Source organism: Epinephelus fuscoguttatus, linkage group LG19 (genome assembly GCF_011397635.1).
Source record: "Epinephelus fuscoguttatus linkage group LG19, E.fuscoguttatus.final_Chr_v1".
NCBI lineage: Eukaryota > Metazoa > Chordata > Actinopteri > Perciformes > Serranidae > Epinephelus > Epinephelus fuscoguttatus.
Genome location: NC_064770.1, coordinates 15986780 through 16011255, shown reverse-complemented (window position 1 = coordinate 16011255; position 24476 = coordinate 15986780). Strand labels below are relative to the sequence as shown.

Below are 24476 nucleotides of genomic sequence, written 5' to 3'. Positions count from 1 at the left end.
TCTGAACAGTCTACATAGAGGAACAGATGTATTAGACTTGCAAATGATCATTTAACACACTGGCTTCAAAGATACATTTGCTGCATAATAACTTCACTGTTTCTCAGAACTCTCACAGCTTGATTTTAGCAATCCCCAAAAGACAAATTTAGCCAGCTAATCGCAGAAAACAGTCTCTGCTGAAGCTATTTAGTTTCATTTAGCTGCTGTGTTTACATACATGAATCAAGCGTGATATAGGCCTACAGCAACACAGCTTCAGCTATAATGAGCAGTTTTCAAAACAAACCCAGATTATGAAATAAAAACAACTGGCAAGGAAACCATTAATTTCAGGCTGGCAGCAGTACTGGGTAGATTCACTTTTTGACCCACAACACATCTTTATACGTATCTCTGGGCAAGACACGATTAGGTCAGCCTCACTGTGCCACATGTGCCGTAATCCTTTCAAATCTGGCAGAGAGCTGGAGTCAGTAGTGCTGCCATGGACGTAATCACACTAAAAACAGGCTCTGTTCCGGTGTCATGTCTGATTCAGATTCAGGCAGGCGGAGAGGAGCTGTTCAGTGTATGATTTACTCTGATCAGGCTCAGGCTCTATAATCAACGCTGATTACTTCCTTTTACTTCTCAGCTCAACACCCCATGCATCTTAATTGCAATTAGCTCTCTTCTGAAATTAAAGCAGCTTGGAGTAGTTCAGTGAAGGATGATAACATGGTGTGTTGTGTGTTTGTGTGTGTAGGTGTGAGTGTGAATTTAGGTTGATGCGACACACATTTATAGTAGGCTTGTCACTGGTATCTAGGCCATACACGTCTCTCAGTCACTGTATATGTCCCGTCTAGTGCATACTTTATGAGTGTTTCTAAATTCCCTGTTTTCATGAGGGGAGGCACGTCTGACAGCTGAGATACCAGCATCACGTAAGATCGTATTAATCTACAGACACAATATCTGAAATTTCCAATATATGAGACACTTCAATTACAGCTGAAATATTAGTCAGAATATAGACTGTAAAAGACTGTAAAGGAAATAGATATTATGATTATTGTAATAATTATTTTTCATGCAAAAATGCAAAAGAAAAAATGCTGGTTCCATCTTCTCAAATGTGAGTACTTGTTGCTTTTTTGTCATATATGATAAGTAAATTGAAAATCTTTGACTTGTCGGCCATTGGTTGGACAAAAATATCCATCTGAATATGTCACCCTGGCATTTTTCACTATTTTCTGGCATTTTATTAATAAAGTGATTAACTATTAAGACAATCTGTAGGTTTTTGATACTGGAAATAATAAAATAAAATACTTTTTTTGACTTCCTTTTTTGCATCTGGGTAAAGTTCAATTTAATTGGTTTTAAATGGTTTTATCACAGACAGCAAAGCTCCAGATATGAAGTGATGCCCCTAGAAATTTTTCATATGGGTGGCCAGATCGGGGCCTCCGAAAATCTTGGGACAAAAAGCCTCAACTACATTTTTAGTAATTTTATTATGCTATTTACGTATAGGCTGGTTGAAAACTTTCAATGTCAATATGGAGAGTTTAGGAATTACCTGATGTGCATAGACTAATACCAAAGTTAACATTGTGAGTTTTACCACAATCCTATTTAAATGTGTTACGCATCTGTACAAGTTAGGCGTTTCATCATTGTTGAAATAGGCTGGTTGTTCTTTCTCTTAAAACAAGACAACAGTACACTGATTTTAAGCAACACAACATTTACAGAGAACAGGTGATCTCAAATTAAAGGGGAACTAATGTTTTTTTCAACCTGGGCCCTATTTTCTGATCTACTTTTGTCTAAATGAGTGATAGGATGTTCAATATTTGATATTTCTCCAGTACGAAGCTAGCGCGGACCTACCTGCAGCCCGTGAGCACACGCTATATTAAATAATAGGACACTCAGACAACATCGAACGTCAAAATACGTCCACTAAAAGTGCATTTTTTTTCACACAGATACAGACAGACACAGATATATTGTTATTATAATTATCCAACAACATAACAAAAAAGAGAAAAGAACGTCTGTGTTTACCTTTAGCTGGATTCGGACATGTTCCTCTGCCTGTTGCTGCTCCCTCTCTCTCCTCGCCCGCTTTTTAATTTCAATGAGCTCTGCGTCCGTGTACTCCGTGTTCAAATAAATACAGGCAGTCATCAAATTCAAATGGCTCATCCAGATCCAGACTCAGAGAGTGAAAGTCTGGCTCTGAAATCTCACGTCTCGCGAGATTTGTGTTGTTGCAGGAAGTTACCGCTGGAGTGACCTTACAAACGTGAGGAGTTACCATGTTTGGAGTAGTCATGGCTGAATTTTTACCCGATTTTGACCAACTGGATCTGGATGAGCCATTTGAATTTGATGGCATGCATAGTTAACATATGCATGGTTGGTACCAATGTATGCCTTACATCTGTGTAGTTTCACAAGATATCACGCTATCTTAAAAATGCATGCACTGCAGCCTCTTAAAAACAGTGATGTCAGCCTCCATTTACACCACAGGGGCAGTTCCCCCCACCCCCCCACCCCTTGGGGGCGCCACTGCCTGCTCTACCTTTGGTATCGCTTTTAATATGTGATTGCCAGGTCATTAGCCTAATTAGCTTCTTGTAATGGAGGCTAGGTGACCCGAGGACCTCTGTTTGTTGAACCATGCAAGGGAGGCAGCAGACATCTGTCCAGTTGGCTGGATTTTTCACAATAAAACAGGATATATTCAGCGGGCATTTCCACCACTCAACTCAACACAAAACAAACTGAGCTGGTAAATAGCATTAGTGCATGAAGCGCAGGTTGGCAGCCTATGGGATGGAGCTCAGCACCAGGTGAGTGTTTCAGCATTAATTGTGATTTGGCAGCTTATTCGTTAGCTACAAGTTTTGCTTTTATAGCTGTAGTATAAAGTGTGACGTTAAACAGCTTGTTGGGATTCTTAAATTACGGTTAACCAACAGCACACAACATGAGAGCTATAGGCTACTGACCTGTTTGTCCTGTCATGGCGTCTTGTTGAATGAGTCTGGCGCATGTGAGGCAATTAACATGTGGTCTCTCTGGGTCTGCACCAGGTGTGTTAATGAGGTTTGTTGCATTGAACATGTCAAGGCTGGTCTGTAGCAGTTTGACTTAACATTTTTAGCATTTTCCTGAAACAAAGTTCATCATGGCTGTTAATTTATGTGTTAGGCATTGTGTGCCATGGTTCACATGTTGCTAGCTATAGCAGTTGGCCATGTTTGTTTGTCAGCCATTGATCTATTTCAATCAAATCAAATCCTATTTGCACAGTTCATCCATTGACTTTATCTTCTTTTTCGGGTTAATTTGAAAGTTTTTAGATGCCGGAGGTGGAAATATTTAGTGTTTCACAAAAAATTGAAATAAATAAATCAATTTAAAAAAAGAATTTAAAAAAAAGCAGTCAGAACCAAATCATGTTCCAAACACACAAAAATACTGTAGCTAATGGTGGATTTCTACTCTAAAGTAAGTAATTAACAATTTTTTTGATTAGCTTACTTTATTACCTTTTGTTTTTTTCTGTCCACTGTTATGGTTGAATAATCTTAAGGCAGAAATCATCTAATAGTAAAAGTGACAATAAATGATCTTAATAGACCTTTTTTTCCATTAAAAAACATGATGCTTTTAAAACATATTGAATATATATTTTTTAATGTATTTGTCATCACGACTCAAAGTATCCTCAGTTTCTGATTATCTCCGGATGTTGAAAACCCCCTGAGATTAATGTTCTGTGTACATAATCAATAAGATGCTTTATAATCTAATTGTATCATGAGTTTGTTTTTGTTTTTTTTTCCTATTTGAACAGTTGGTGTTTCACAAAGTCAAGGATCCTTCCTTGGTAGGACGAGTCCTTCCAAAGAAGGATCCTTCAGAGGCAAGAGTCCTTCCTTTTCATTCAGTGAACACACATTGGAACAGGCTAACGAGTGTCCCCAGGTGTGTGTCATTAACCCTCTGGGGTCTGAGGTGGTTTCAAGGCTATTCAAGAGAAGGCTGAGACACGGGGTCAGACATGGGGGGATTGCACATGCGCAGTGTAACTTGAGCTGCGATGCTGGAGGGTGACAGCAGGGGCACTAGATAAAAAGCGCAGGATCCGCTCAGGCAATCAAGGAGTGCGCTTGGTGCAGTCTGCTAGGACTTTTGGACGGACCATCTACTGAGCCTTTGAGGAAGTGCAGACCAGATTTTACTGTGCATGTGCAATCCCCCCATGTTTGACCCCGTGTCTCAGCCTTCTCTTGAATAGCCTTGGGTGGTTTCAGGAAACTGTGATAATTCTGATACTCTAATGTTGTTGTACAATTTGAACAAATGTAAGCAGTATTTTCAGAGTCACATGACTTTTAGGGAGAATATATATTTCTGGATTATACTTAAAAAAGCAAACAGGTAGGCTAAACTAAACTTTTGTGGCACTAAGCACTCTATCACTGCTGTAAATTAATAATTTAACAAGTTATATGTTGTAGCTTAATCACAGTATTTTAAAAATCTCATTATTTGGCAGCGGAGAGCATAAATTAGGAGGTTTCCGTCAGTAATTTTTTATGCTTGTATGATAAAAACTCCTGGAGATATTTATCTCAAAATTGACATATCTAAATCCTGCAGAGCACCGCTGGCGCAGGTTTCACTGAAGTGGCCCCACCTTCACTTCAAGCAAATCGTGTGCAAAGAACAGTGGGTACTTTATACCTGCTGAGGATACACACATGCATCCTTAAATATTTTCTGAAGGAAGGACTCTGTCCTCTGTAGAATTTGAAGGATCCTTGAAATTTAGAACAGTCCCTAGGTGGGATTTGATGACCTATCCTTGAAATTCAGCCATTTAAGGATCCTTCCTTGAGTTTGAGAAACACCCAGTATTTCCCCTATTCATTTTTTATGACATTCAGATCCACTATAGAGTGCTGAAGTCACGCCCCTTCCGGCAGAGCTCATGGGACCTTAGATCGGAAAAAATATGAATGGCAGTGAATGGGGAGAGCAATATTATCTTTTGTTCCCGTTTGAGTTGCGACATGAAATCTAAATATGATGTTAATGAATTTAAAACATAAATTTTAAGGTCAAGAAAGTCATACTTTGTGGTAAAACTGTTGAGATATAAGCTTTTTAATTAAAAAGACTCAAGAGTACACAGGAGGAGGTTGCGTATGTGACGTCATAGCGTTCGCTCGCTTCCTGCAGCTTGGCCTCCCGCTGAAATTCCACTGTTTTATGATTAATCAATTTATGATTGAAGATAGCTTTGTGTTTTGTGCCAGGTTGCACTCACTCCAAGCTGCTGGAAGCGAGCGAAAGCTATGACGTCACATACGCGACCGCCTCCTGTGTAGTCTTTCTAATTACGTTTTTTCAAAAGCTTATATCTCAACAGTTTTACCACAAAGTATGACTTTCTTGACCTTAAAATTTATGTTTTAAATTCATTAATGACATATTTGAATTTCATGTCACAACTCAAACGGGACCAAAAGATAATATTTCTCTCCTCATTCACTGCCATTCATATTTTTTCCGATCTAAGGTCCCATGAGCTTCACCGGAAGGGGCGTGACTTCGGCACTCTATCCATTCCAATGACAGATATTATAAAAAAAAAAAAAAACCTGACATGTGTAAGCAATATAACATCTCATGATCACTTTAAAAACGGTTTAAAGACAAATTATGTGCTTTAACAATATGATTTATCGACTGAAACAGGCTTGCACTTCCTTCTTGCCTCAAAGTCAGCCATGCTTGTTTAAAAAGGGGGTGTGGCTCTACTGCAGTCCACTTTAGATGATGAGGTACCCTGTGATTGACTTCTAGACGTCCCATCAAATAAGTCTGTGCATTTGAGTGGAATCAGATGACCGTAATCATAGACTTAGACATCCTAGGAAAGTTATGTCCATTGGAATGAACGGGGGATCTGAACAGTTTAAATTACAGAAAGACAACACACGAGAGCCAACAGCCATGCAGCTCTGTAGGCTTTAAGTTACTTAGACATAGTGGTGCTTTTAGTTAAATGCTAATATCAGGGCCATACACACCACTGAGTCACATTATGAGAAATGATCAAAGTAAAATCAAAATCAAAGTAGAAAATTTAAATCACACAAATTGAATCAGCCTATGATTTAAATTTTTTACTTTGATTTTTGGTTTGATTTTGAATCAAGCCCTCAGTGGGTTGATGATTTTGGTTTCCACTGGTGTTGTCATGTCACTTTGTTCTCAACAAATGCTACAATGTAGTACATCAGTAAAGATTTTCAACTTGAATAATTTGTTAATTAAGATCTGTTGGGTGATTTAAGGGTTCACTTAATTTTTTTTATTTTTTTTTTTGAGCAGTGTATCTTGGGATACTTTGGGGGGTCTCATCAACATCCAGTTTGGAAACTCCTGCTCACAGTAACATCACTGTACTACACTGTAACATTGATGCCATGTAAAGATGTGTTGTAAATCCATGAGGAATGGGCCAAGAGATGGCAGGGCACTGAAAATTAATCAATTTATATAGATTTAAGTACCTTACTTCTGTTGGTTTTTTAAATAAGGAAATACTGTAAACATTTTGTGCATAAATTAGCATGAGGAGACATTTGTAAGAATGGACTACAAAGCAGAGTCTGGCATGGGTCTGATTTTTACGACCCACTTCCAAACCAGAACTGCAAGGTGCAATACAGCACACGCCCCACCATCCACACATATGACCATTCATTTTCGCAACCTGACTCGATGACACAAAATCTGCGGCCCAAAATGGCATCGATATCCATGCACTGCTCAAATAATGCAGTTAAGTTAAAATGAACATTTTAAAACATTTTGAATGTGAACTAAGACAACATAAATATTTTGCATTTTGCCTTTAATGGACAGCCAAGTGTGAAAGGGGGAGAGAGAGAGGGGATGACATGCAGCAAAGGGCCACAGGCTTGACTCGAACCCGGGCTGCTGCAGCAAAAGCCTTGTACATGGGGCACCTGCTCTATCTACTAAGCCACTGACGCCCCTAAATTATTAATATTATGGTAGCCAGCTACCAACACCTTTTGGTAACATTAAGGATTTTCAGGCTTTTGTTGCGATTTTTCTTGGCATTTACTGCTTATTGCTGGAAAAACGGAGATGGGATATCACTGAATGGTCACTGAATGTTGAGGCTTACCTGTCCCTGAATAATGATGAAGCTCATCTGACACCATAGCCTGCTTTAAAGGCAGGAATGGTGCATTTTGCCCAGACACTGGAAATAGTCCATCTCAAGCTTGACTCAATATGCAAAAAAATCATACTGTGATGATTTTGACAGATATTTCAATTGAGATATGAGTCACAATTTTAGTGGGAATGGTCATTTTTTAATTTCATTTCGTCAAGCATGTTCCGTTATGTTGGAATTATGATTTGTAGGACAGGGCATGTCTGTAGCACCACAATGCTTTATTTACAAAGGTATGTTGTGACATTTTATCTTTATCAAAATATTGCAGCTCCTGTGATTTTGATAATTTTTTTGGATTAATTGGCACAACTTGTCATCTCCACACTGGTAATGGAAACACAAAACATTTGGGTGTGGTTTGACGCGTGTGACCAGAGATGCAGATGGTAAGGCCTATAGAGTCAGTCTCCTGGCTGTAGACAGAAGTCACACCTGTTAGGCCAGTGTGACACATGAAGCCACACACTCATACTGTCAACAGCTTTTAACACACAGTTGCTTTCTGCTTGTGTAGTCCACACACACACTTTCGCCAGGACACAGACAGAGACAATAACAGACACAAATATCTCGTACAGTACAGTGAGCCGGTCACTGGGACGGGCTTTTCCTCTGGGACCGGTCTGTTTGTCAGCCAGCTGCTTGCGCTGTCTGAAAGCTTGCCGTGTTGCTTGTTGGCCCTCTTGTCGAGGACGATATCGGACTTCACATTCTCTATTCTCAGGGTAACAGCAGTGGATCAGGTTACTGGCAGTGACAAGATGGGTGATGGCATTTGCATTGTCCCACTGTATGTACATCTGTGCCTTATTTGTAGTTCAAAGTGTTTAGCAAGCTGCCGCCCAGCCTGTATGGATGTGCAGTACTACATGTCATGTGGTTTGGAGGGAGCGTGGGCATCTTTGACATCTCCGTCTTGTAATGCCATTTGACCTCTTTTAAAGCAGTCATGTCTTGGCTGCCATCAAAAACACTCTTGGGTGTATTCAAGATGGAGAGTATTTTAAATTTTACACAGAACATTCCTTTCTACATTTTAATTTCATGGTACGTTCCTTTTTAACGCCCAGATGCTTGAAAACATGTTTGTGCGTATTTTCAGGGCAACATGAAAGCAATTATAGTGGCGAAGGGTGCATCTTTGTTGCCGCACATCTCCTTTGATTGAGGATGTCGCTCTCTGAAGTGGACTGGAACTCTGGTGTCAGTGCCAGAGTCGAAAGTTACCCCAGCCTATTTCATGCTTTATTATAGAAGAGATAAAAGAGACGCTTGTCTTTGCTCTCTGCCACTTTGTGGCTGGGCTTTAGTCTGCTCCTCACTGTCTTGTCCCTTTCTTCTGTCCTCCTTTTGACAGAACAGCCTGCCAGATTATTAGAGTCTAGAAATGTAAGGATGAACTCCCCAATAAGTTCTTCATCAGGATCCCCCACAGATTTTCCAGCTGTTTCACTGACAAAAGAAATCACTCTAAAGAACTCAAAACAAGTGCAGGTCTCTAGTTCATAAAACAGTAGACATATCTGCAATAAATATTAGAGCTCACATTAAAATGTCTGGGTGAAGTAGATACAGTCGACACAGTTCGTCAGATATCTTTTGTAAGAGTGTGTCCATGTGCATAGCTATGTGTGTAGGTTGGTTTGGACTAAAATAAATGTGTCTTTCTGTCCTCTTTCCTCTGTCTCTGCCATTGACTGCAGTTTGTGTCACTCTAATCCCTGTTATTAATCCATGTTGAGTCGCGTTGAGTCATTCAGGCTGGTGGGGATTATTGTGGACTGGTATCACAGCCCACAGTTTTTTATTTACTCTTCTCTATGCTGATCACTGGAGGATGATTGAGTGCAGCCTTGTTTGCATGTATGTGTCACGGGTGAGGGTTAACTGAATGAATGAATTCAAATCAAGTCAGATGTCTTGACCAAGGCTGTAGTGGTGAAACAGTGAGTTGAATAATAAATTAGTCCAACTGACCAAGAGATTAACGACTTTTAATGTAGAGTTGAAACAGCTAGTTGATGGACAGATAATTAACCATCAATTATTTTGTTAATCATTAAAATTGTTTTAAAAAAAAAATTACGCAAAAAAGTGGCCAAGATAAAAAGCTAGCATTACAGCTTGTTAATTATAAAATAATATAAGACACCCAAAACAGGAAGACAGCTTTTCAAAAAGAAAATCGAAAAAAGAGCTGGACAATAAATGAAATAAAACACATGTCAATACTGGCAAATTTCAGAGGTGGACAGAAAAAGTTGCTAACCGGAGCTAAAGGCTCAAAGCTATGGCTTCAAGTTCACAGTAATGTAGCTTAAGTAACGGAGATCCTCAAATCACAATATGTCCTCTGTCTCAATCCCAGCTGCTACAAACCACCTTGCCGGGAGGAGAGTGGGCAGCAGCTTCGGAGACAGACCCCCTGTCAAAGGCCACAGCAACGCAGCCAGCGCAAACTCCAGCTCCAGGGGAGCAGACAGCCTGGATTCCCCGCTGGATCAACTAACAGGTTAGACCCTTTTCCAGATTTCTGCCTACCCCAGCTTCAAGTGCATAATGTGTAACTGTGTATTGAGTTGTTTGAGAAGTACAGAAAGTGTGTATGTGTTTGTGTGTGACAGCTAGTGGTGTCCTTATTCTCAAGGCAAAGCCAAAGGCGCTTTTTCATTGGCTGAAACAATTGCGCACACAAGAGGAACTGAAGAGCATTTGACTAAAACAGGCTATCCCCGAGGTCAGTGCTGAGGGTATTGATTATGCCATTAAAACCTCACTTGTATGAAGCAGTCAAGGCATTGACATGCAAGGTCTGTTAATTCTTTTACCAACATAAGAAAATAGAGGAATGAGTAAAGTAAAACAATGACTGAAGCAGCCTAAAAATTATGCATGTGACAGAAAGAGAGAAATGATAAAAAACAGTATGAGGGAGGAACAAAAAGGCAAAAATGTAGGTTATAAAGAGGGCGAATAAGAAGAGCTATGAATACCTTCATACAGGGTAGAAATTGGGAGGTTGAATTACAGAGGAGGAACGGCAGGATGCGCTGGAGGGGTAATACTTCCGTATGAAAGTGAAGCCGTTCATCATCTGTAACCTTGCCAGGACATCAGGACAGACTCCCAGAAATCTGATGTAAACAGAGAGAGACAGCAGCAATACAGCAGTCTCACAGGGCTGGTTGATAAACACTGTTACAATCCCCAAGCAGCCCAGTCAAACCTAGAAAAAGCCTTGTTTCTGTGTTCCATTTGGAGCCAGAGATAAGTAGAGGGCTCATATAGCATAAAAAGATTTCTACAGATTTATGAGGCTCTGGCACAGCAAGGTATTGATCCCTTTCCTCCATCCAAGCCATTCAGAGGAGAGCAGAGGCTACTGCAAACCTCAGAATGGTTTACTTACATTTTATATTTTAGGTATGAAGGTTGAGCTCATTTCCAAAGTGACTTACTGTAACTGGAGAATAAGAGATTACTAGAATTACTGTTAGTAAGAGCAGCAACAGAGGTTCAAGTCAGAGGTATAAATACTGGAAGTGCTCCCAGATTATCCTGAATAAAATAACACTATCTGAAAAGATTTATCACTGTTGAGATTTTCAATCATTTCAGCAGCACAAACATAATTCCATTTACCACTCTACCACTGAGTGTGAGTGTAAAATGATAGCTTTAAATTTAGATTTTTCTGAACTAACCCTTTTAAGGGAAAAAGGTAGCTAGAGGCCAACCCCTGCCCAAAGCTTAGCAGCACAATGTGATTTTATCATTTAAGACATGCTCCTGGATCAACAGTCCACACTGCGTTCCTGTACCAACATTGCTATCAACCAATCACTGTTGCTCCTGTGCTTCTTTCAAAATTCAATTGTGCTTCTTTAGAGCTAAGATAGTTTTCCAAATTGAAGTTAGTACAATTGAACAAGTAATCCTCAGTCCTGGAATGCAATGTGGGGTGTTGATCCAGGGGCATGTCCTACTTGGTAAAATCACGCTGGCTAGCACAGCAACCATAAGTTCTTGATCAGACACAGTGCATTTTAATAGCCGAGGATGTCTTCTTGTAATTGTTTTCAATGGGAGTGAAGCATTGTGCTCGCTGCTGAGTGCCTCTTTTTTTTTCCGCTCGATGCACTTGGCATTTTTGCAAGACCACCTTTAATGCCTAAGATCTGCGCAATTTCATACTGCAGAAATCTTTTTTTGGTGCTGTGCACCACTGAGCAACTTTCATAGGAATGAATGGGGCTCCACCTTCAAGAGAAATTTTGAACCAATCATTTAAAAAAAAAAATTCTGTTATCATTGTGGTCATCATCATCATCATCATCATCATCATCCTCACCAGCAACAAAAACAGGAGCAGCAAAATAACAAATAGAGCCATCGATCACACTCTGAGAGCTGCAGGTCATGGGCTGCAGCTTTGCCTAATAGAGGCACTATATTAACTGGTGGCAATTTTGACAGATCCAATTAGAATGAGCCCCATACCTCTGCCACTGCCCTGCCCTCCAAGCAACCCTCACACAAGCAGCTAAATGCTAGCATGGCATGCACACCACTACTGCTCATTCACAGTCTTACTAGTCTGTTTGGTCTATCTTTGGTGCACCATAACTAGATGTAGCAGCAATTAGCAGGACTGCTCAAAGCTCTTCATCTTTGTTTCTGTTGTTTTTCTTGGCTTTGGGAATTCTCATGAAACTAATCATACACTGACTATACACTACATTACTAGAAAACACTTGATTCCATGCTGAATACTTTTCATGCTGCCACCCCCTTTTCCGCATCCCTCAAAATGTCTATTCCTGTCTTTGGTAAAGCTGCTTTTCTCTCGTCTATCCACAAATGTCCAAATGATAGGTTTTGTGTCTAAGGAGAAAGGGGAGTCATGCTTCACAAGATGGAGCACAGCAAAACATCTGACTCCTGCCAAGGAGGGGAAACAAAGCAGGCTCATTTTTTGCAAAATCTATTCTTTTGTCCTCATCCGAAGCCTGCTTTCTTTGTGTACCCCTCACTCTCCCTCCAGTCGCAGTTCTCCCTCTCAATTATTCCTGAGAAACAACGTACTTGTCAATCTTTTCCCTTTCAATAGCTAATGGTCTATCTATCCCCCTCTGCCCAACAGTCAAGCCAATTAATTCGATCAAGCTGTTGAAAGTCATTTTCAGTCGCAGTGGGAGGGCAGTGCCAGACTGACAGCGTTGACTCACTATATCCATTGTTAAGAGAGGAACAACACTGAGTAAACCAAGGTAAATTAGGCTGAATGGATCCAGAAGTAATTTTATATCTCGACCATTCAATTATGTTTTTGTGTGCATCATTTCCCTGTTATTTCTTCTTCTCACAATGTGTGCGTGCACATGTATGTGCACTTTTGCAGTCACATTCGGTGCAAAACCCGTGGTTAGGCTGTGGCATGAATCAATGTGTCTTCAGTATGAGTATTGGAGGAAAACATATGAGACCGCGAGAAATGATATTTTCAGTCTATAGCATGTCCTTGACAATTGTGATGTGATATGTGTAGAGGGCAATTTGTTTATTTTTGTACCGGTTAACCTTACAATTTGTTGCAAGTAGAAATGGATCAAGCCCTCTAAAACTGTTTTCCACCCCTCAGTCTTAAGCTTTTCTTTTTGACTTTCTCAAAAGGGAACCTCGGAGAAAATATAACCTTTGTTGCAAGCGCATTGAAAGATGATGAGTAGTCCAAATACTGTTGAACGAGAGACTGATTTTTCTTTCTTTTTCTGCTGATGTGAGCTATCAAACCTCTCACGCAGGCCTTTGATGTAGCTCGCCATTGTCTTGCGAAGCTGCAGGAAATTGAAAGAGAAGATCAGGGGAGTGTTAGTGAAGGGGAGAAGAGGTGGAGGATGGGAGTGACGCGCAGCACGACAGGGTTTTCTGGGACATGGCACACGGAAATGAACAAGCCTTGCATGACCTGCGGGAGCTCGCTCTCAAAGTGTGAGGATATACAGGGCAGAGAAGCAAGAACAGTTGTTTTAGAGAAACCGAGATCAAAGACGTGATTTTTTTTAAAAAATCGCTAAAAAGACTCCAGGTTTAATATTTCTGCAGCATCCTTCCAAGCCCACGCCACCTCTCACCACTGCATCCAAAGCCCTTCTATTCTAATTCAGAGAAAACACTAAACCTTTTACACAGAACACACTCGCTCAGCCATAAAAGAGCATTTGTCCCTCGAGTGTTAAGAGTAAAGTTTTAATGGAAGCAAAATTTGATTTAAGGCTCACGGTGACTTGAAGAAGGGTGAGAAGCTTCCTTTCTCTGTCATTCTCTTCAACACTGTAAGTGCTCTCCCCGTGTCTGTCAATGAACACACACTTTCCCATATTTCTTCTTGCACTGATGAATTATAATGGCACTCCGAAAAGGCTGTTTCAGGTTGGGGAGTACAAAGTGGTTTTAGGCAAGGTTAATAAGTCCATTTCTGCTCTTTTGTGAGTCGTGGAAAGTGGAATTAGCATTTTATTTCAACATGACTGTTGCATATTTTTGAGAATATATTTGAATAATTCAACTATAGTCCACCGTGTGATTAATAGAAGTTTACTTGTCCATTAGAGGCTGTAAATACTGAAAATTAAAGTCACACAGTGTTCCTCTTGTTATTTTATTAGCCTGTTTTTCAATTGGGTCAGTATAGTTTCTGTCCTAATATTACTGCTTGTTCTGAAAACAAGCTTTTAATCACAATATTTAAGGGTGTTTATAGTGTTCAGGCTAATCACTACAGGAATGGGAGCAATTTCAGTTGAATTTATGTAGCTAAGCGTTTCACTCGTGAGTTGAGGTTGCTTAAATGGAGAAGAGGGAGATGAATACAGAGGACGATGGAAGCAGTCCGTTATATCAAAATGACAGATAAGCAATGAAGGAGCGCTGTTCATTTTTCCCCCCACTATTGTGCTCAGGTAGTGTAGAGAAAGAGGTGGGATGTGTGATGTGCAACATGGCAGGTCAGACCTGGAAAAGTGGGTTTGCTCTGGCGGGAAATGGCTATTTACGTAGCTGAAAATGGAGTGGGCCTTTCTGACATTTTCATAGCCCTGCAGGCAAGAGTAACCTTCAGCGGAAAACAGAACGATTAAAGAAACAGGAGGGGGAGAGGCAGAGCGAGAGGTGGGGCAGAAAGCAGGTGAAGTGATTGCATGGGAGAGTCGAAAATGATTGGAAAGTGAGTTTGGGAGAAGAGACGGGGAGACGGAAATAAAGATGGACAAAAATAGACAAAAAATGATTTGGAGGTCATGCAGAGCTGTGAGAGGAGAATCAGTGCCTAACACAGACTGACAGGAAATCAAGACAATAAAAGGAATAATGGAGGATAATGCTGGCCAAGGTTAACAAAATCTTGCATCTAATCTACAAGACAAAAGTTCACTAAACAACATATTCCAGCCTTTTCCTAACAGCTTTACACCTTGTTGCACCTCTAAAGCACCACTATCAAACTATGTAAATCACTCAGCCTTGAAACATCTGCGCTGATGTGACATGACAGAGAAATTATGCATGTGTAAATCAAAATGGCCACGCACAACATCGCGAGTCAATATTTCTGTCTTCAACAGATTTGACGTGATAATGTGCACCATAAAGCATCCTCTTCCCTGTTATTGTCCTGTGTGAGTGAACGACTGAATACAACCAGGTATCTCATCAATTACTTGTGTCACACTGCGTTACCTCGATTTTCAATCACAGATGCAGTCAGGGTTTGTATATTTGTGTTGCACAAACTAAAGATTAAGGAAATAAAAAATAAAAGGATTGTCAGATAGGGATTTTAGTTGTGGTTTTAAATAAAATAACATCAACTTGGAAGGAAAGTTTATATAATAATCCATTGCAAATGATCTCTGTCTTTTTATAGAGCTAGACCATACTAAATGAGTAGTGAACTAGATGTATTTGCCATACCTGCAGTCTACAGCCACGTCGACAGGTCTGCGAGCCTTTACTTAAATTTTCAGAATTCATACATGTTTTTTCCTGTGATCTAAGACAGACCAAAAATATAGTCTAAAATTATCAAATGTCTTCTAAATGTAAAAGCTAGAGAGCCAAAACTCAAATTTTTGGTGTCATAGGGTATGAGGTCTATGAGGAGCTGCTCCATAGACAGTGAACAGTGAAAAATGTTCTAGTGACACTGAGAGCATATGTGAGTATATGGGTACATTTTCTGTTTGAGAACTGAGAACACTCCAGTCGAATAAAGCTCATTTAGGTATAAAAAAGAAAACAAATGGTGGATCCAAAAAAATTAGACTCCCATACATTGTCTATGGAGCAGTTCAAGACTGTACACCCTATGACACCACAAATAAAAGTGGTCACATGTTTGAGACTGACTTCTCTGGTTTCTGACTTTGAGAGAGAGTAGCTCTGTGCCATGGAAATAACATCTTGTGGTTCCCTTTAAGCTAAGCTCACACTACACAACTTTCAGAATCATTAGATCGCTGTTCTGTTCACACTACACAACTTTCTGTCTTGAAATCGGGAGTCTTGCAGTTGTTGTGGTTTTCACTCTACATGACTGACTGGTGTCACGGGTCACACAATACAAGATCTTTCACAAGAAGGAATCTCAGTAAGGGGGCGGCACGGTGGTGTGGTGGTTAGCACTCTCTCCTCACAGCAAGAGGGTTGCCGGTTCGATCCCGGGCGTGGGAGCCCTTCTGTGCGGAGTTTGCATGTTCTCCCCGTGTCAGCGTGGGTTCTCTCCGGGCACTCCGGCTTCCTCCCACAGTCCAAAGACATGCAGATTGGGGACTAGGTTAATTGATAACTCTAAATTGTCCATAGGTGTGAATGTGAGCGTGAATGGTTGTTTGTCTCTATGTGTCAGCCCTGCAATAGTCTGGCGACCTGTCCAGGGTGTACCCTGCCTCTCGCCTGATGTCAGCTGGGATAGGCTCCAGCCCCCCCGCGACCCTCAAGAGGATGAAGCGGTTAGAAGAAGATGAAGATGGATCTCAGTAAGTATGTCCTGTGATGCACAGGTCGACGCTTAACCAGGGGTTGGGCAGGCGCTTAAAAATATCACAGGTTATTAATAACTCCCAGAAACATTAGGGGTTATAATAACTTCCATGACCATTATGCACACCTTCTCCTTCCCCCAGTCTGTAACACACTCTCTCCCTCTCAAACACACAAACACCCACCTTGGAGAGCGCCACAGCGCTCAGTCCTTGTACCTCTCCTCAACCTCTGCTCCCATTTGCTGTAGCTTGCAGACAAGGTCCCCAACAGGTCCAGATATTTAGCCTGCTAGATGTCTGGGGCGTGTCTGTGATGCATTCACACATAACACTTGGGTGCCAATTTGCAAATGCCAAACCAATGCTGAATTTCCTTTGGTCAGGGGCGTTTGTCTGGAAGCTCCAAAAACTGTCTGCAAGTGAGAAGACAAGACTAAAGTCATGCAGTGTGAACTAGGTATTTGGTGCAGTGGTGCTTTGAGCTAAATGCTAACATGCTTACAATGACAATGATAGCAGGTTGATGTTAAGCAAGTGTTATGTTTACCATGTTCAGCACCTTAATTTAGTGTGATAGCATTCTAGCATTTGCCAGTTAACACAGAGTACACAAGGTATAGCTGAGGCTGATGGGAATGTCATAAGTTTTGCAGGTATTTACCCATAAACCAAAGTTATTATTAAAAATGTAAATGGCGCTAGATGAGAAGTCAGAGTAGTACCAAAATCATTAGGATTTATTGTCTGGGGGCCATAAATGCCCGTACAAATTTTAACAGCAATTCATCCAGTAGTTACTGAAATATTGCAGTTTGGACCAGCATTGTCATTTTGTGAGCCATGCTGTTAGTGTGGCCAAAAAAGCAGGATAACACCTTGGGCAGGTTGCTTGTCCATCACAGGACCACCACACAGACGAACAAATTCACACTCACACCTACAGGCAGTTTCCACTGAGTTTCCACTTCACTGGACCTGCGTGTCTTCAGACTGAGGGAGGAAGTCCAAGCACAAACCCATGCAGGCATGGCAAGAAAGCAAAACACAAAAATGGAACATCGCAACAAAAATATTAGAATTGTGTTAAGTGATTTGAATTGCAATTATAGACACCGTGTGGGGGCTCTTCGCTGTTCTATATGCTTTCTATCTCCCACACTTTTTCTCTCCTGATATAATTGTGCAAATCACCTAGTTTTCTTGATGAAAATGTTACCACATTGCTAGGAGAACTTATCAGAAGATCATCAGACAGACAGAATTCAGGAGAAACTGGAAGAAAATAGCCTAAATGATTTCCATGTGGCTGTGTAGCCAAAGGAGGACAGATTATATCAGTAGATGCACCTAATAGACCATGATTATGAGCAGCCTCATTTCCTACAAATGACGCCTTTGCTGAGCTACGAGTGCTAGAATATATTACTTCTTCTGTGTCTTTCTTTCATAGCATAACAATGTCACCATAATGAGAAACTTGGTAAAGACGCAAATGTATTCAACTTATCTATGCATTTTCTTTCCTATAAATCTCACCCTCTGTCTCTGCTGTGTAATTAAGTGAGGCTGCGGGTTCATGAGCTATGACTGTTTCATTACTTTTGAATAGGCCAAGATGTGCTGATATGGGTGAAAATGAGATATCAATATGTCCACTATTACTGGGGTCTTTATTAATTTTATCCTACCATTCACTGCATACTTCTCATTCAGTATCCTCCCAAGGCTATACAGGCATAGAAAATATTTTTACATGATGATCATTTGGTGATTCACTCTCTTCTGTTAAGGCCAAGGTCTGGTTTATTTAAAACCCTATAACCACAACTGGAAATATAAATATTAAGAATGACCATTTCTGTGATCATAGTGTGGCAAAAGCATGTAATAACCAATGTGCTGTGAAGGGCTGGTGGTGTGCTTATTCAGAAAGAAAAGATGCGTCAGACATTAATCAATTCCACTCAATTTGCAGCACAGTTTAGCATAGCACAGAGGCTGTCCATTTACTTGGAAAGAAAAAAATATGTTGATACACCTATTGAAAGTAGGAATTACAGGGTTGTCTGGTTGCTCAGAGCATACAAGCATGATTTGGCATCACATCCAAGTAGCCATGAAGTACAAAAGTGACCTTTCTGTGAACTTTCTTGACCTGATCAACATATACGACTCAATTCTGCTTGGAACTTGGAACTTGGAATCTTTCAGCATTTTAGAAGTACCAAAACCCATAAGTATGCTGGTAACGACCTACTTCCAAGACCTGCAAATGCTTCAAAACAGCCAACTTGACTACAACATGGCAGTGCTTTGAGGTAGGCATCATGGCAGGCTGCACAATCTCACCCCTAGCCTTTACAATGGCCATGGAAGTCTTCATCAGGGCCGCAAGATTGGTAGTGGGCAGTGAAAAAACTAAGACTTGGCTCCTTCTTCCACCTATCAGGGCATACATGGACAACATGACAACACTGACCACTAACTACTGTATCATGTACCAAGCGGCTACTTGGAAAGCTGCAGGAGAACTTCTTGTGGCCCTGGATGAAAATAAAGCAAAACAAATGCTGAAGCATCTCCACAGTTAAGGAAGTGCTTAGAGACACAAAGTTCTGCATCAGTGATGACCCAGTGATGATCTGTCAAAGCCTGGACAGATGGTACAATAAGAGCCTCAAGGACAGGAAGAGCAGGGCCAGCAACTAAGGTAGAAGAGTCTGGAGAACATCAGCAAGATCCTGTTGCCAGAGAGACTGAAGCTCTGATGCCTTGACCCACTCCCCTGAATAATGTGGCCACTCACTGTCTGAGGTCCCAGTAACAACCATGGAGAGGATGAAGTGAACCATTACCTCATACACTGAAGAAAAAAAAAATGGGGCAGTGTCCCTCAACTTCCAAGCAACAGCAGCCTCAACGGCAGAGGGGTCCTTGGACTACCTTTTACTAGTCTTGCAGAGTAATCGTACTTCCTACTTCTCCCATCTGGCCGCAGATACATGGTACTGGACTGGAAAAAAGCCCATTTTAAAAGAAGTTTTGTCCCCTCAGCCATCACAGCCCTAAACAAAAACATGTAGATTTAATATTTCACCCCTGTACACTGTCTATGTCATGTTTATGTTTATATGGTTTTCTGTAGTATGTGTGGGAGAGGGTTATTTGTTATCTGGGGAATATGTGGGAAGAGGGTCTGTTATCTGTTATCTGTTATATGTTGTGTATGCTGCCCTGAAACCAACCTGACTGATGTGTGAAAACAATTATCCCCCTGGGGACATTAAAGAACCTAACCTAATCGAAGGACGTTAAAGCAAGGCTTCAGATTACACTAAAGGAGCCTAGAGACAAGACTGACAGCAATGCCACAACTTCCCTATTACTGGGCAAAAATTAATACCATCCAACGCAGTACATCAAACTACATAAGCCCTGAGCCAGAGACATTGTTGGGTATGTCCAGTTGGAAGGAGGAGGCTTTGGCCTGGCAGCAAGCAAATCAACTTTGCCCAAGGCCACAGCAGGAGGAAGTTGGTAGCCGAGGAGGTGCGCCAACAGGAGAAGACAGCAAGAAATAAATAAAAAAAAAAACTGTCTTCCACGCAAAACTGGAGCAGTGGATGTGATGGGAAGATGTGGGGAGGAGAAAGATCAGCTGGACAGATTTATGGAAAATCGGAGCCTAAATTAGCTTTATCATCAGAGCTACATATGTGTTTCCATCATCAAAGAATCTCCATCAGTGGTTCGGTAAGAATCCAACCTGTGCCCTCTGCCCAACTCCAGCAACTCTCAAACACATCATGACCAGCTTCACACAAGGCCACTACACCTGTGGGCAAAATCAGGTCCTCAAGAGCCTGGCATCAGCTCTGAGATCAAGCGGGGGGCGACCCACTCCTTGCCCAGATAGCGACAATCCCTAAAGGCAACAACTTTAATTCAAGGACAAGAAAGGCCTAAACATCGTTCTACCAAGCCCAAAACAGAACACTATTCATGGCCTGCGAATGTACTGATGGATATCGTCTGGCAAGAAATCTTTCCACTGGACATTGTTTTCACCAGTCTTAGGACAGATTTGGTACTCTTATCGCTTTCACTGAAGACTGCTTTTATCATAGAGCTCAAAGTTCCATGGGAGGACTTGCACAAGAAGGCCAACCAGCATACGAATCTATGCTATGAATAACTGGCAGCAAAAGCAGAAGACTGTGGCTGGAATACCAAAGTCTTTCTGGTCGCAGTGGGAAACAGAGGTTTTGTGGTATCTTCTACCATCAGACTGCTGAAGGAAGTAAGAATCTACAGCCAGGCCATAGATCAATCTCAGAGGTGGCTAAAAGAAGCAGCCAGTGGATATGGCTCAAGCAGAAGGACCCTTATTTAGCTCCAAAAACATCAACATAACATCAAGAGATCTCAAAAACAGAACGGGAAAAAGAGGGGGTTCTGGGATCCCACAATCCACCATTGAGCACTCCATATATGTAGTAGACAAAACAGCAAAATGGTAAGGATGGAGGTTGTCCATTGAAAACCCCCACCTGTCAACCATCTGCCACTCCCAGCAGCAAGGTGAATCTAATGTAAGTGCTCACTACCTATTGGCACAAGGGATTGTTTAACACTGCATCCTGTGTTTTTTGATTATGTCTTATTGAAATAAATATACATGTATCATCTTCTTGAATTCAATACACAGGTATCCAATTATAGACATAAAAAAAGAGCAAAGAGACAAGCTTTTAATTAAATATTGTTTCACAGGGAGGGGTAAAACTTCTAAATTTCCCCTTAGTTTAACAGAAAGTAACAGTGAGGAAGTGTGAAGATGGCTCCTGTGCATCACTTTGATGATTAATCCTGTTGAGACTCAGTAGGCAATCATCTATAATGTAGGTTCAGGAGTAAAAAAAAAAAACCCAGTCTCTACAAATTGAAGTGCTTTTCTGGACTCTCATGCAGGGTCATTTCCAAGACCCAGACCCAGAAGATGAGAGCTGCATTTAAACTGTTTAACAGACTTTGTCCAATAAACTATTTTTAGAGGTTGCACATTGAAATTTGCTCGCATAAGCTATATATGCCAGAGGGTGAGCTTCCTGGTAAACTGACAGTGGCTCAACTCAGCAGCAGACTCCTCTGTGTAAAAGGTGTGGGAATAGGCATTTCTACTTTTCATTCATTCATTCATCTTCTAACCGCTTCATCCTCTTGAGGGTCGCGGGGGGGCTGGAGCCTATCCCAGCAGACATCGGGCAAGAGGCAGGGTACACCCTGGACAGGCCGCCAGACTATCACAGGGCTGACACATAGAGACAAACAACCATTCACGCTCACATTCACACCTATGGACAATTTAGAGTTACCAATTAACCTAGTCCCCAATCTGCATGTCTTTGGGCTGTGAGAGGAAGCCAGAGTGCCCGGAGAGCCCGGAGAGAACCCACGCTGACACGGGGAGAACATGCAAACTCCGCACAGAAGGGCTCCCATGCCCAGGATCGAACCGGCAACCCTCTTGCTGTGAGGCGAGAGTGCTAACCACCACACCACCGTGCCGTCCCAGGCATTTCTACTTATTAATATGTATAGCTTTTGCTTCCTCATCCTCCCTGTGGAATAAAAATCTGATAGCATGTAGTGATAGTGTAAGAGTTGGAAGGCTTTGTTCCTGGTGCCGTGTCTCCCTCACTGGGAAAAATACTATGAAAGTCACTGGCAGCACTGGGAGGTTAAGTGTCAAGTTAGAAATGTTGTAGACAGTTAGGCTACAGGTGCTGTTAGCATATGGCTCTCTCTCCTGTTGTGCTTTGAATGTGTCATTTAATACCCTTGCAGTAATATCCCTGTGATTTAGCATATTCCAAAACCTGAAAAAAGAAAGGAAGAAAAAAACAAATACTGAAAAAAGAGCAGTCATTTCAATTGCACTGGGACACTGCTGTGATGTGTAAAGGTTTTCAGTGCGCATACTAATCCAATCAGCCACTGATTAGCCTTCAAATATTTAATCAAGTGATTTTAACTGCACTCACTCCAAAACACTGAGAAGTTTGAGAGAGGTGCTTATCACAAATTCATCATGACAGATTGTGACATTTCAGAAACGTTAACTATAATTTTTTTCTCAAAAAAAAAAAAAAAAAAAAAAAAGCCTCAAGATTAACAACCATCTTTACCTACAATCAAGAAAAGGTATAGCTCTTTGTATTGAAACCACCACCAAGGCAAGGTGGTCTTTAAATCTTTTACTCACAAAATCTGTTTGATGGTAGGGAATAGTTTGGCAAAAACTCCATCTTGAAATTATGCCTTGATTTATAGTTGAACATTCAACTCTGGACATCAAATAAATGAGATATAAAAATAAAATTGGCACTGACTGGCCAATATTTGATATTTAATAAAATGTTAACATTGGCCCGATATACTCTATCTTATCATTATAACTAACAATATGTAGATTTATCCATTTTTATTATGCTGAACTTTTTTTCATATCAAAGCAACAGCTTCCCCCTTCCCATACCCCTCTGCATTTAGCAGTGATTCTTCATTTGGTAACTGTCAGTCACATATGAATCTGTCCCACTGCAGGCATCTAGAAAATTGATTGAGCCAAGATGGGCAGCCAAAGTCTGACTGACAGTGTCTGTGGTGCAGATTATTAAGCAATTTCTTCTCCAGGAAGTCAATAAATGTCCGAGGTAACTGTAATGCAGTGTCTTCTCCGCTGAAACTTGTTTTGATGTGTCTTCGCCTTTTATCCTTTTACCTAAGTCTGTGTGCTGCCCTCTCGTTTGTACCAGCCTTTTTTGCCATCACTGCCTCAATGGCCAGCCAACATAATTAGCTCCATGGTAATCCCTCTGGACCCTTCTAATTAAAACAAATGCCAAGGGCAAGTGACCACAAACGTAGCAGCAGCATCCCCCTACTTGGAGAAAGAGCTCAAGTGAACCATAACTCATGTTGCAGTGGGTTATGGAATTTTGAGTGGCCTCTCGTTTCTTTTATACAGAGGTACATTAAATCCATGACTTATCTCACAGCAAGCTTAGTGTCATTACAGTGCAGCAGCCGGATATGCAACAGTCACATTGAAGTGGTACTTTATACAAAACCATGAAATACCACTACAGAGAAATGTCTTCATTCACAAGGTACAGGACTGAATGTGTCAAAAAAGTCTATAAAAGCAAGGACATTTCATTATGAAGAGGAAACATTCACCTTTAGACACTGGCAAAAGAAAGCGCATAACACAGTGTATAATGATTTTAGAGTGGTCTTCAGCTTTAAGATGCATTCATGAATAAAATGAGCTCCAGAGGTTATTTATATTCCTTTAATACCAAAAGGCAACAGAATTCCATTTTTAAAGACCATGCAGTGTCTATCTGTTCTGTGTTTTATATAATTAGACATACATTCACAACCTCTTAGATACAGTGTTGGACAGAGGCAGACGTTATGGATGGTCAACATAAATGTGTGGCAATCCAAAGTAAATGTCAAATCTAAATGGAAATGCAGTTTTCATGCATTCCTCCCTTGTCAGCCATTTTTTTAAAAACCATTTCCATATTCCTTTTTTTCTTCTTCATGCATGCCACTTTGGCTGCACTCATGCTGAAGTTAATCAACTGCCTGAAGTGCCATTGTTGCTTCACACGCCTTTCTTTTGTTTCTTTCGTTTTCAACTTCAGTCACTCCGGTCCATCAAAGGCTCCATTTAAAGATGGGTTTTTAAAGTTCATGTCGGATGGACACAGCTTGCCACTTCAGTTGCTGTGGAAACCAGGTTGACGCATGGACAGGTTGTTGAGAACAGTGGGAGTGGGAGTTTAAGAGGCTATAGAGGCCTGTCAAGATTTATGGATTTTACTGTACAGTTCTACAGACCAATGGACATTTATCCACTAGACAGAGAGAGAATATATGTTTGCCTACAGATATAGAAACCACAAGAAGAAACACAAGTCCAGACCAAAGGCATTTAATAAGAAGAAATCAGTTTTCTTGGCTTACAGAATAGAGGTATTTAGCTATTTATTCTAACATACAAATTGATGACATTACATTTTAATAAAACTTTAAATCAATAGTTCGTCATTTTGGTAAATGTG

At 40.9% G+C, this 24476-nt stretch overlaps 1 protein-coding gene across 1 annotated transcript in view; it reads left to right on the top strand.

The window, feature by feature from the left end:
• Positions 1–2702: 2702 nt before the first annotated feature.
• znf385c (zinc finger protein 385C) overlaps positions 2703–24476 on the top strand; it is a 203017-nt gene continuing 181243 nt past the window's right edge. Inside the window, exons 1-2 of the mRNA XM_049562475.1 lie at positions 2703–2855; positions 9666–9809. Of these exons, the coding sequence (XP_049418432.1) occupies positions 2834–2855; positions 9666–9809 (166 nt within the window). The 5' untranslated portion in view covers positions 2703–2833. The remainder of the gene's footprint in view (positions 2856–9665; positions 9810–24476) is intronic.